The 12,111-nt window shown below is 43.6% G+C and overlaps 1 protein-coding gene across 3 annotated transcripts in view; it reads left to right on the plus strand.

Moving 5' to 3' along the window:
* NPHP3 (nephrocystin 3) overlaps positions 1–12,111 on the plus strand; it is a 37,921-nt gene that overhangs the window by 939 nt on the left and 24,871 nt on the right. For 2 of the 3 annotated variants that reach the window (XM_082192964.1, XM_082192966.1), the window contains exons 2-11: positions 166–803; positions 1,058–1,183; positions 1,751–1,901; positions 3,012–3,164; positions 3,841–3,974; positions 5,351–5,511; positions 6,087–6,234; positions 7,162–7,236; positions 8,332–8,511; positions 9,929–10,032. In XM_082192964.1, coding sequence (XP_082049090.1) covers positions 450–803; positions 1,058–1,183; positions 1,751–1,901; positions 3,012–3,164; positions 3,841–3,974; positions 5,351–5,511; positions 6,087–6,234; positions 7,162–7,236; positions 8,332–8,511; positions 9,929–10,032 — 1,586 coding nt within the window. In that variant the 5' untranslated portion in view covers positions 166–449. Of the gene's footprint in view, positions 1–105; positions 804–1,057; positions 1,184–1,750; positions 1,902–3,011; positions 3,165–3,840; positions 3,975–5,350; positions 5,512–6,086; positions 6,235–7,161; positions 7,237–8,331; positions 8,512–9,928; positions 10,033–12,111 lie in introns of those variants that run through there. The other variant, XM_082192965.1, reaches the window with a different exon arrangement.

Here is a 12,111-nt window from a genome sequence, read left to right on the forward strand (position 1 = left end):
TACCATGTGGCTGCAATCTTGGCTGGGTGGTGTAAGAACTGACCAGGAGGAGAATCCAGTGCTTGGTAGTGTGTTGGGGTTTAAGAATAAAAATAACTTTTGTCATTCTTCATCTGTACGTGCTGATTTGCAAATTTTAAAAATATTTCCCTGTTGAGTATCTAGAAGATGCAGAGCCCTGAAGACTGTGCATTAAAAAACCCTGGCCATGTTGTGAACCTAAAGAGCTGGCTAGCTGAAGCAGCCGGACAATCTTGGAACAGTTCATGGCTAAGTGGAATGGGAGAATGGAGGCCGATCTGTGGCTATAGGGCTGGCACAGAGCTTTAAAGTTGCAGTTGCAGGTCTTGGCATAAATACTGAGGATGGGTGAATGCCTGGCATTTTGGTGTAACCTTTGAGTAAGGCAGTAACTTCCATCAAGAAGAGACGGGGTTGAGGAAGGCACTATGGGGACTGCTTCATCGTTGGTGAACCCCATCGGCACGGTCGGGGAGGTGATTGAAGACACCTACGAGGGAGGTGGTGGCGAAGCTTGCGAGATCCCCGTGGAGGTGAAGCCCAAAGCCCGCCTCCTGCGTAGCTCCTTCCGCCGTGTAGGGACGTCGCGGCCTGGAGGCCTCATCGGAGCCAGCTTCAAGTCCACAGCGTCCGTACAGGAGCTGGAATGCATGGCAGAGTACGAGCGCCTGAAAAAGGAGTACGAGATCTTCCGCATCAGCAAGAACAACGAGGTGGCCTCTATGATGAAAAAGGAGAACAAGCTGGATAAGGAGAACAAGAGACTTCGGGCAGAGCTACAGGTAACTTGAAAGGCTGGGGCAGCCATCTTGGGCTAGCAAAAAGAGGCATAGGTTTACAAGACCAAACATAATAAAACAACAACAACAACACTGCTTTGGAATTGGAGAGCAGCTTCTTGCAAGCTGCCAATTTTTCTATTCTGACACTTAGACGTTAACAGTCAAAACCATTGCTTAGCTGTAATTTTTCATCCTAGGGAAAACTCTCTCTCTCTCTCTCTCTCTCTCTCTCTCTAACACTGGTCTTTTTTTAGGCACTTCAGAAAACCTATCAAAAGATACTCCGGGAGAAAGAAAGTGCTCTAGAAGCCAAATATCAAGCCATGGAGAGAGCAGCTACATTCGAACACGACCGGGACAAAGTCAAGAGGCAGTTCAAGGTAAATCGCTCCTTCTAGCAGCCAATTCAGGTGCTGAGTGCCGGTAGCTTTTGAAACCAGGACTGGCCGCTGAGAAACAAAAAGGAGGTATCAATATGCTTTGGGAATATTCAAGGGGAGACCTCCCTGCAACTCAGTGGGCACTGAACATGTATGCTGAGTGTCTGTTAATGGGAGAAAACACAAAACTAGAGGAAGGAATCAAATGGAGCATTTTGAAGAAGGAAAAGTGGCCGAAACCCTAAACAGGGCCACTCCACACTGCAAGATTTTGTTGCAGTTCCCATTTGTGTCTACTTATTTCCCTTCTGTCTTTCACATTGCGTCGTGGTGGGGGCTGAGGGTCCTGTTGCTTGTACACTGGACTGTCCCAGCTGGTGTTAGTTTCATGCCAGAATGAAAGGACTCTCACATACTATTAAGTGGTGTTTTATAACAGCTGTAAATTCTGGCTGGTCGTTAGGTTCATAGAATCGTGGAGTTGGAAGAGACCACAAGGGCCATCGAGTCCAACCCCCTGCCAAGCAGGAAACACCATCATATAGTTAACCTTACTTTTTTATATAGATTTTTAGAGAAACCAAGGAAAACGAAATTCAGGATTTACTGAGGGCTAAGCGGGATCTGGAGGCAAAACTGCAGAGGCTACAGGCCCAAGGCATCCAGGTCTTTGATCCTGAGGAGTCGGATTCAGATGACAGCTGCACTGAGGTTACCAGTAAGAATTTTAACCTGCTGCTTTTGCCAGTCGTGGGGGGACAATGTATATAAATACAGTGGTACCTCGGGTTAAGTACTTAATTCGTTCCGGAGGTCCATTCTTCACCTGAAACTGTTCTTAACCTGAAGCACCACTTTAGCTAATGGGGCCTCCCGCTGCTGCCGCGCCGCAGTCGCACAATTTCTGTTCTCATCCTGAAGCAAAATTCTTAACCCGAGGTACTATCTCTGGGTTAGCGGAGTCTTAACCTGAAGCGTCTGTAACCTGAAGCGTATGTAACCCGAGGTACCACTGTATGTAGCATAAGATAGACAAAAAGCTATCGGCTTCTATTCCTGGTGGATTAAAAAAACTACTACATAATATTAACTTTTAAACAATGATAATCTGCTAAATTACTACCCACCCACCCACCCACAAACTCATCACACAAGCCATTTCAGATTGTATCGCTGTACAGTGATCCTCACGTGCACCACTGCCAACAGATGCTATTTGGCCCCCAAATGTTGCACCCCACCCCAAACTCCTAGCGGTGCAAGATTCTGTGGGTCTTAGGGGCTTTCCCAGTGTTCATGTTTCCTTTTGGAAATGAGGCACAGCAGAGACTGCGGTGTCTTTATGATATAAAGTTTTATCTACACATATATACAACAGCCTATGATGGAGGGGTCGCAGCATTAACACCCCAAAAAGGTCTACAGCTGCAGTCTTGGATTCAAACAGAAATCAAACAATTGCTCTCAAATACTGTTCTGACTCTCCAGCTTGCTGATTTAATTCTTGGTCACATCACTGCAACTCCTAAACTCAGGCTTTGTCCTTCTAACTGTTTGCCATCTCACACTGAGCGTCTTTCCTTTGTTTCCCTTAATGGCCAAACACCCAAGATATTATATCAACACCAGAAGCTAGCCTGGGTTATACAATGATAATAATCTGATTGTGTTTTAAGCTGTTGTTTTATGTTACCTAATTTGATCATTCATCATTTGATTTATGTTATGCTGATTAAATTGTTGCATGTCGCCTAAATGACTAGGTAATTGATGACCAGTCTATGTAAACAATAGGTATCCATCAGTAAATGCTTGTTTTATTTTTAAGCCACTGGAGCTCAGACCGAGTATTGGACTGGCGGAGCTTTGGGAAGCGAGCCTTCCATGGGCAGCATGATACAGCTTCAGCAGTCCTTCCGAGGCCCTGAGTTTGCACATAGCTCCATAGATGTGGAAGGGCCATTTGCAAATGTCAACAGAGGTAAGGGCTTGGTTCTCTCTGAAGCAAGGGTGATTAAAATTTTAAAAGACCCGAGACAAAATCTTGCAGTGTTGTATCACTTCAAGACAAACTGTGGCTGAAATGCGGAGTCGACCTGCAGAACAATTCATCTTTTCACCAGTGTTTTAGTTATATCACGTACCGGCACAAATTCCAGCTTCTTTGTAGATGACCTGTAGTGGCAATTGAGGTTTAAACTGGTGAAATAACGATTGATTGATTGATTGATTGATTGATTGAATCTTCCCTCCCTATCCTGAAATGGGTGTTGTGTTGTTGTGGTTGTTAGAAGCATCACTTTTTAAATTCAAAAGTTACATGTGTGTCTCTCTCAATGTGAAGCCACCCAAAGGGACTTCTTTTCTTTTTAAAGAGAGCACTACGGCACACGTACTTGGTAGCACAGGATATTTTCATTCGCTGCTTCGAAACGTGACATTCAGTTTAAAGAAATATTGATGAACGAACAACATTTTGTGGACCTTAAGGTCCAGCCTGGCAACATTGACAGGCCAGGCCAATTGCATACCGTCCCCTGTGGCTGTTGGAAGAGCCTGGTGGGAGGGATGGACTGGCTGGGCTGCCTTAAGCTGATTGGTGGTTTTGAATTGGCTAACAATGTGTTTGTGTGTGTTGTCTTTTCTTACGTTTGCAGATGACTGGGATGCAGCTGTCGCTAGTTTGCTGCAAGTCACTCCCTTGTTTTCCCACTCTTTGTGGAGCAATACAGTTAGGGTGTATCTCATCAGTACAGAAGAGACTCAGCAAGAAGTAGACATTTTCATACAGGTGAGAAAAATGCGTGCAGGATATACTAGTGATTTTCGACACTTTTCTGCATTCTGTTGTCACAACACTTTGCAATCTGCTTCACACGGACAATAAACCGTATCCTGATTTCACAGTTTTCGAAACAGGGAATATTGCCCAGTTAGTAAAGCCTGTGTTTTGTATTGATAAGATTTCTAGGTTACTGCTTGCCATTTTCCAGTTTAAAAGTAATTTTGAGTCATATTGCTGAGCTAGGTGTCTGCCTCAAGGTATAGAGAACTGCTACCCACCAGAGCAGACAGTATAAGCCTTAAATATATTACTTGGCTCATAAATAATGTGGCTTTTTTCTGTCATTTGGAGTGGAATTTTCTGAATTTATGACGCCTTGGTGACCTGGTGTGTGACACAATGAATCACTTCAGTGCAAAGAGTATTATTCTGGCTGTGTGACACAGCAACTTTATTTTGAATTTTGGTTTGATCAGAATGTAACTTCCATCCACCTGGTTGTAATCCACACTGTCATTTATTTACCTATCTACCAACAAAATCTCAGTATAATGTACAGCAACTGGATAAGTGTTTTATTATTGTTATGCTTAGCTTGAAATGCCCTCGGGCCTTTGCAAACCTTTTTGAGAAAGGGAAGTTCAAACCCCTCCAAACCAGAACTGCTGCCTTCAGTTTGAACCTACCTGAGCACTAAAATCAATGTTGAAATCTGGATTCTGCGACCATTGGAGGTGCAGTGGGTGGGAGGTCCAGTGTTGTGGAACACTCTTCCAACAGGGGTCTGTCAGACACCATTGCTACCCATGTTTCGTGGAGCAGTGAAAATACGGCTGTTCTAGTGAGCTTTTGGGTCTTACGTCAACTGATTTGAAACTCTTCAACTGTGCGTGAAATTGTGCTGTGATCTTGGATATTATTTTTATGCTTGTATAATATATTATTTTGGTCTTTCAGTACTTTCTTTGCTCGGTTGTGTGAACCAGTTTGAGTATCCTTCTATAGAAAAGCGAGTTATAAATTATTGTAAGTAAATAAATCTGAGAAACGAAAGAACGGGACTGTCTCTTGGCATGTCCTTGGCATCATCCAGAGTGTCTTGTAGCTAACTGGAGAGAAAATAAATCAATTTAGGAAGGAAGGTGGTTTCCAGCATGTCAAATGACTCTCAGGCTTACACCCCACTACTAGTAATCATTTATGAATGACTGTGGCTGAGAGTAGACTTAATGGTTAACAGTGATTACTGCTAGCCAGAGTTTCTTGTGTTAACCCCGATTAGAGAAACCCAGCGAAACAATGGCTTAGCGTGCTCAATCTTGTTTTTTGTGATGGCAATTTAGCACCCATAACAAAACCCACATTTTCCTCTTAACTTTCAGAAATACTCTCCCAAACTTCGGAAATATTGTGAAACAATGGAATACTTCTTCCAAGCTGTCCATTTTCCAGTAGAAACCGAAAGAACTTTCCAGGCTGTGAGAAAATGGGAAATTGAGAAAAGCTCTTTAGCCATTTTGTTCTTGCATCTAAATATGCCAAGGTGAGTTAGCAGCTTAGGAAACCGTTAAACAGAAACAGGCAAGTACATCAGTAAAAGTGGACTATGCCACTAAGATGTTCCTGGGTATATGGAATATATTTTCAATCAGTGTTTTGTTTTTAAATACTTGAATACAGAACCTGCCTTAAACCAGATTAAAAAACTCAACTTGTCTCAACACCACAGGTTTTCTAACATATTCCAATTGAAGTACGCTTACTTTATTCAAATGTATACACCAGAATTCTTCCTAGAAAGAATACTAAAAGCGCAATGTCTAATGCCTACTTACTGTGTTTAATGGGGTTTATAGGATTGCAGCCTAAGGGTACTTTTCCTTAAAAGACCCATTTGGTTTTATTTATTTTTGTTTCTTTCTTTACAACTCTGAATCTCAGTACGTTTTTGCCCTCAGTTTTTTAAAGGCACGTTGCTTGTTTTGTGATAAAAAGGCTTGTCCCTTTTTGACTGGAGCCTTTTTTAGAAAAAAGTGTACCCTTGGGGCTGATGTTGATGAAAACTGTGTGCTACAGCAGAATAGTATATAGCACAAAAATGCTGTTTTTTCAATCTAGCTGCCTGCTGGATGAGTGCGAAGAAGCCTTCTTGAAAAACCCTGAAGGGAAGCCCCGGCTTATTTGCCACCGACTGGAAGATGGACAAGTCGGTTCGGATTCTGTGCAGCGATTAGTTGAGCAAGTTCGTTATGTGAATAAAACAAAGGTAATCAGAATGTGCTGAAGGTTGGTACGTTTATCAGTTTTCTTATTTTGTAACCGTTTGTAGAAGCTGGTGTTAACATAATTTGTATGTGACGCCTTAAATAATTTTTTTTTTAAGGATAGTACATGCAGGAAGATAATGGAATAGCACACATTCAGGCAATTGAATGCAACCTGATCGTGCAATCCCAAATCAATTTTGCTTCCCAGATAGTGTCACTGTCACGCTGCAATAGTTGTTTCTGTCTTTAATATAAATATCTAGTGGAAAAAAGGTTCAGGTTTCCAAAAAGAGATATTGCTTCTAAGCTTGCTGTGATAGTAATATTTTTCACCTTGAACCCTAATGAGGAAGGATTTTTATTTTTTATTTTTTGGCCTTTAAAATGTGCTTTTGTTTATGTAGTTCAGTTCTGGAAAAAATGCTCTGTCCTTAAAATTAATTGGATTCAAAGAATGAAGATACTCTTCAAATTACTCTTCCCTACTAGCATTCATTTTTGTCTTTTGCCATTCCTGCCCTTTGTACTACTGGGTTTGAAATGGCTATTATTGGGTGGTTATTGCATATCGGTGCAAATTTTAAATACAGCCCTTCATCCAAATATGTAGCTTGGCCTGATGATCCACACCCTTTGAAAAGCAACAACCCCATTTCATTCTTTTTGTGATATTTAATTTTAAAATAAGTTTGTGTATGTTTGTAACGAAGCAATTTTTAAAAGGAAAAGAGTAGCTCATCTAGGCTTCCTATGGAATCAGGAGATTGAATTATTGTTGCCTAGGAGAGTAGTATGATGAACTGACTTTCTGTTTTTTTAAAGTGTGCAAATCTTTTCTGAATAAGATGCCCCAGGTCTGTAAAAACAACCTACTACTATCTGGAAACATAGTTTTTCAGAATCATTTCTCTCTCCTTCTACCCCAGATCATCAGCCATATGGGAGGAGAAGAGGAAGGAGCCCGTGAAGTCTATAATTATGTGGAAAAGACCATAAAACAGGTATTTCCCCAAAGGCCAGTTGTCTGGTGGAAAAGCAGTGTATAAATGCTGTGATTTTTTTTTTAAGGAGTAAATCAACATGGGGTTCTTGACTTTCATTTGCATAAATTGGGGTTGCTTCACACATTGCATTATTATATGTATATCTAAAGTATATTTTAAAGGATCTTATTTAAAGCCAGAGTGGGGAAGCCAAAAGCATTTGGCTTCAGCTTTAAAACTAATTGCAGGTTTAGGTAATATGCAAACTTCAGGAAACTGTGGGTTGCTTTAACTATGGTTGGTGAGAACAAGCAAAGATCTGAAATTATGATTTGACCCCCGGCTTGTTCTCAATAACCACCCTGAAATTGTAAAGAAGAAGAAAGGTAAATGATCCCTGGACTGTTAAGTCCAGTCAAAGGTGACTATGGGGTTGTGGCGCTCATCTCACTTTCAGGTTGAGGGAGCTGGTGTTTGTCCACAGACAGCTTTCCAGGTCTTGTGGCCAGCATGACTTAAACTGATTCTGGCGCAACGGGACACCGTGACAGAAACCAGAGCACACGGAAATGCTGTTTACCTTACCGTCACAGCAGTACCTATTTATCTACTTGCACTGGCATGCTTTTGAACTGCTAGGTTGGCAGGCGCTGGGACAGAGCAATGGGAGATTTAAGCCCCTGCACCTCCTTCTTTAGGGACGCGGGTGGTGCTGTGGGTTAAACCACAGAGCCTAGGACTTGCCGATCAGAAGGTCAGCGGTTCGAATCCCCACTACGGGGTGAGCTCCTGTTGCTCGGTCCCTGCTCCTGCCAACCTAGCAGTTCAAAAGCACGTCAAAGTGTGAGTAGATAAATAGGTACTGCTATGGCGTTTCCGTGCGCTGCTCTGGTTCACCAGAAGCGGCTTAGTCATGCTGGCCACATGACCCGGAAGCCGTACACCAGCTCCCTCGACCAGTAAAGCGAGATGAGCTCCGCAACCCCAGAGTCGGTCACGACTGGACCTAATGGCCCTTTACCTTTACTTTACCTCCTTCTTTGGACACTGACCACTTTCTAGACAAGAGTCACTCACTGCTTCTTCATAGAATTTGTTTTTCTGCTAACATAGGATATACTGGGCTGTGAAATTACACAACTGGAAAGGAAGGGCGCAACAGACAGTGCTGAGCCTTCCATTCCCGAAGAGGAAATTTTTGGAGACGTGCTGTGGGATGCTCACGATGAACAAGAACAGATGGAGGCATTCCAGCAGGCGTCCAGTTCAGCTTCTGAGCTGGGATTTGAGAAAGTAAGTTTGTGCCCTATTTTAAGGCACAAAATAAGTGTTTGTGTCTGTTTTCCTTCACTTGCAGCAGGGCTGCCACTCTTGCAGGAAGAGTGGGGTTTGCAAACATCCCCGGAGGCTTTCAGTCTTCAGGCTGAAGGAGGCCATATGTCTCAGGCAGACGATTCGGTTGGTTCTGGGACAATTGCCAAATGTGCCTATACCAAGGAGGAAATGTAATGATCGTATTCCAGCTGGCTGTATGCTTCCTTACTGTTGAAGTAACAAGTACAGTGGTACCTCGGGTTACATACGTTTCTTAATTCGTTCTGGAGGTCCGTTCTTAACCTGAAACTGTTCTTAATCTGAGGTACCACTTTAGCTAATGGGGCCTCCTGCTGCTGCCGCGCGATTTCTGTTCTCATCCTGAAGCAAAGTTCTTAACCCGAGGTACTATTTCTGGGTTAGCAGAGTCTGTAACCTGAAGCGTATGTAACCTGAAGCATCTGTAACCCGAGGTACCACTGTACTCACGTTAGAAATGTAGCTCACGGAATAGTGGTGCTCCTAGAGTTCAAAAAGTCATACATTGGAAGAAATTGTTTCATGCTAAGTGAATTTAAGAGTTTTGCGGATGTATCTTTTCTATCACATTTACATAAATCAATGTTGGAAGGATTGCATCTGTTTCTGGGTATGTTGAATTTCAGTATATTGGCTGTAAGAGGCGATTCTGTATTTTGGTGGGGAAAGGGGCCTAGGCTAAAAGCAAAGCTGTCCCTCCAGAATTTTGAAGAATCATACTAAATCTTTTAGTTATAAGAGCATGTGCTATGACGCTTTCAATGACGTGATGCTGAGAGACCCCTAATTGAATATCTGGATTTTTTTTTTTAAAAAAAAAGGGCAAAGGGATCCAGACATTCAAGTCTACTTGTGAAATATTTATGTGGTTTGCATATGATGGTTAGTGGTTTGCTGTGATCATGCCTTGGAGAGCTCTATTGCTCCTCCCACTCATGCATAGAGGAAATAAACAATGATCCCTGGTTCAGACATAAGCATGAAGCCAGCGGTCATTACTTGCTTCCTCTGTGCATGAGTCGGGAGCAAAAGAGCCCTCTTATCATGGTAGCCTATTAACCATGTGGTGCATGAGAAAGTAAACTTAGCTCAGCTCTGCCTCCGCTGAGTGATGGTGAGCTAATCTGTGACCAAGACAGTGTCCTTAAGAATACTAATGTGGCCGCAAGCCAATTAAATTCAGCTTACGAGTCAATGTGGTTAGAACTGAGCGTTTGGGAGACCCAAGATGCTGTTATATCTTCTTATTATATCACACAGAGCCTCAAGATGAAGTAGATGCTTAGTTTTTTGAATCACTCTGTTTCTTGACTTAACCCCAGAGCTCTTTGTTACGATGCCTGATTTTCGTTTGCAGTATTACGAACGCCTGAATGACTTGGTGGCAGCCCCAGCGCCAATCCCGCCCCTTCTCGTGTCTGGAGGGCCAGGCTCAGGAAAATCTCTCCTTTTGTCAAAATGGTACAGTCTTTTAAGTGTTTTCCTTCTTTGTTTTTAAGAGAGCCAGTGTGGTGTAGTGGTTAAGAGCGGTAGTCTCGTAATCTGGGGAACCGGGTTCGTGTCTCCGCTCCTCCACATGCAGCTGCTGGGTGACCTTGGGCCAGTCACACTTCTCTGAAGTCTCTCAGCCCCACTCACCTCACAGAGTGTTTGTTGTGGGGGAGGAAGGGAAAGGAGAATGTTAGCCGCTTTGAGACTCCTGAAGGGGAGTGAAAGGCGGGATATCAAATCCAAACTCCTCTTCTTCTTCTTCTTCTATGGGTCCCCATAGTTGTACCCAATAAAGTTGCAGGATATAACGGAGAAAGTTCACAAGAGCAGCCTTTCAGAGCTGAACCAGATATGCCAGTCCAAGCGTGACAGCTAAGGGGACGTAATGGGGGAGCAGTTGCCTTGCTTAGAGCAGAGTTAGTGTTTCCTAGGGACCTTCTTTTGCAAAATGGAGTCAAAGCTGGACTCTAGCTCCTGTAGCAGGACAGGGTCTGTTCCTGCTCTGTCTCCTCCTCAGCCTTTCAGTTCTGTGTGGGGTTTTTTTAACACACCCCCCCCCAATATTCCGTAGCAAAGATGGGGAAGCCATGATCCTCTGGGTGTTGATTTCCCTGCCTAAATCCCATGGACGCTGCTGAGGAAGAAGTCCCAAGTCCACAAAATAGCTGTTGGATAGAAATAAACCTGGCAGATAGAAGGTATTTCTCAAATGTTCAAAAGCACAGTCCTCTCTTCAACCTTTTGGAAGCCAAGAGAAACTATTTCTCTTGGAAATAGGACCCTCGTACCTACGGGACTGCCTCTCTCGGTATGCCCCACGGAGGACCTTAAGGTCCATAAATGGCAACACCCTAGAGGTCCCGGGCCCTAAGTCAGATTAGCCTCAACCAGAGCCAGGGCCTTTTCAACACTGGCCCCGGCCTGGTGGAACGCTCTGCCTCATGAGACCAGGGCCCTGCAGGATCTGATTTCTTTCCGCAGGGCCTGTAGGACAGAGTTATTCCGCCTGGCCTTTGGCTTGGAGCCAATTTGATTCCCTCCCCCTCTTTCTTTTTTCCTTTCTCCTTCTGTGATGGGGACTTCCCTGGCTTTTTTCTGGCCCATGTAGGACCAGTCTGGATAGTTAGCCTTGGTGAAGACTTGACGTTTTCATCCCCCAAAAAGTTTTTGATTTGAGTTTCCACGGAAATGAGGCTGTATTTTAATGTTTTAATGTTGTATTTTAATCTTGTTTTTAAGTTGTATTTAAATCAGTTTTTTATATCGGGTGTTAGCTGCACTGAGCCTGGTCTTGGCTGGGGATTATTATTATTATTATTATTATTATTATTATTATTATGTAACAGGTGGACAGCCTGTTGCCTTCCGGCTGTTGCTGAACTACAGATCCCATCAACCCCAGCCAGCAAGGCCAATGGTTGGGGATGATGGGATGGTAGTCCAGCATCATTTGGATGGCCACAGGTTCTCTGTCCTGCTTCTGTTGTGGCCACGCCCAAGTGTTTTGCCTTTCTATGGGTCGGAAGGAAATCCTGCACATGCCTAATAACTGCAGGGTCAGGTTTTTGCCATCTTTTTGTGGTCTCAAAATGGTTGAGGAGCAAATCTGAGGTGGCTGGGAGGTGATCACACAGACCTTCCTCACCCACTGATTAACTACCTCTGTCCTGTTGAGAGAAATCATTCGGCTGATAAGCCCCATAAACACGAATCCCCTTTGGACAGAGTGGGTTGTCTCCAAATAATATGCTGTACAGACTTTAAGTCCAGACAGTTGCCTGCTCCTGTTTGTCTACTTTCAAAATATGTGTATACACCCCCGGTTCCCTTGCAGCAAGACATGGATGGTCAGAATGGTCAATTTGGCTAATGCCCCCTGAAAGCACAGTGCATTTATAAGTGCTGTCAACAAACTCAGTGGCAGGGCACATGTTGTGCATGCAGAAGGCCCCAGCACCTCAAGCCGGGCTGGGAATGAACCCTGCCTGAGAACGAGTACAGTGGTACCTCGGGTTAAGTACTTAATTTGTTCCGGAGGCCCGTTCTTAA

The sequence above is a fragment of the Podarcis vaucheri genome (assembly GCF_965113315.1).
Source record: "Podarcis vaucheri genome assembly, chromosome: 12".
Lineage (NCBI taxonomy): Eukaryota > Metazoa > Chordata > Lepidosauria > Squamata > Lacertidae > Podarcis > Podarcis vaucheri.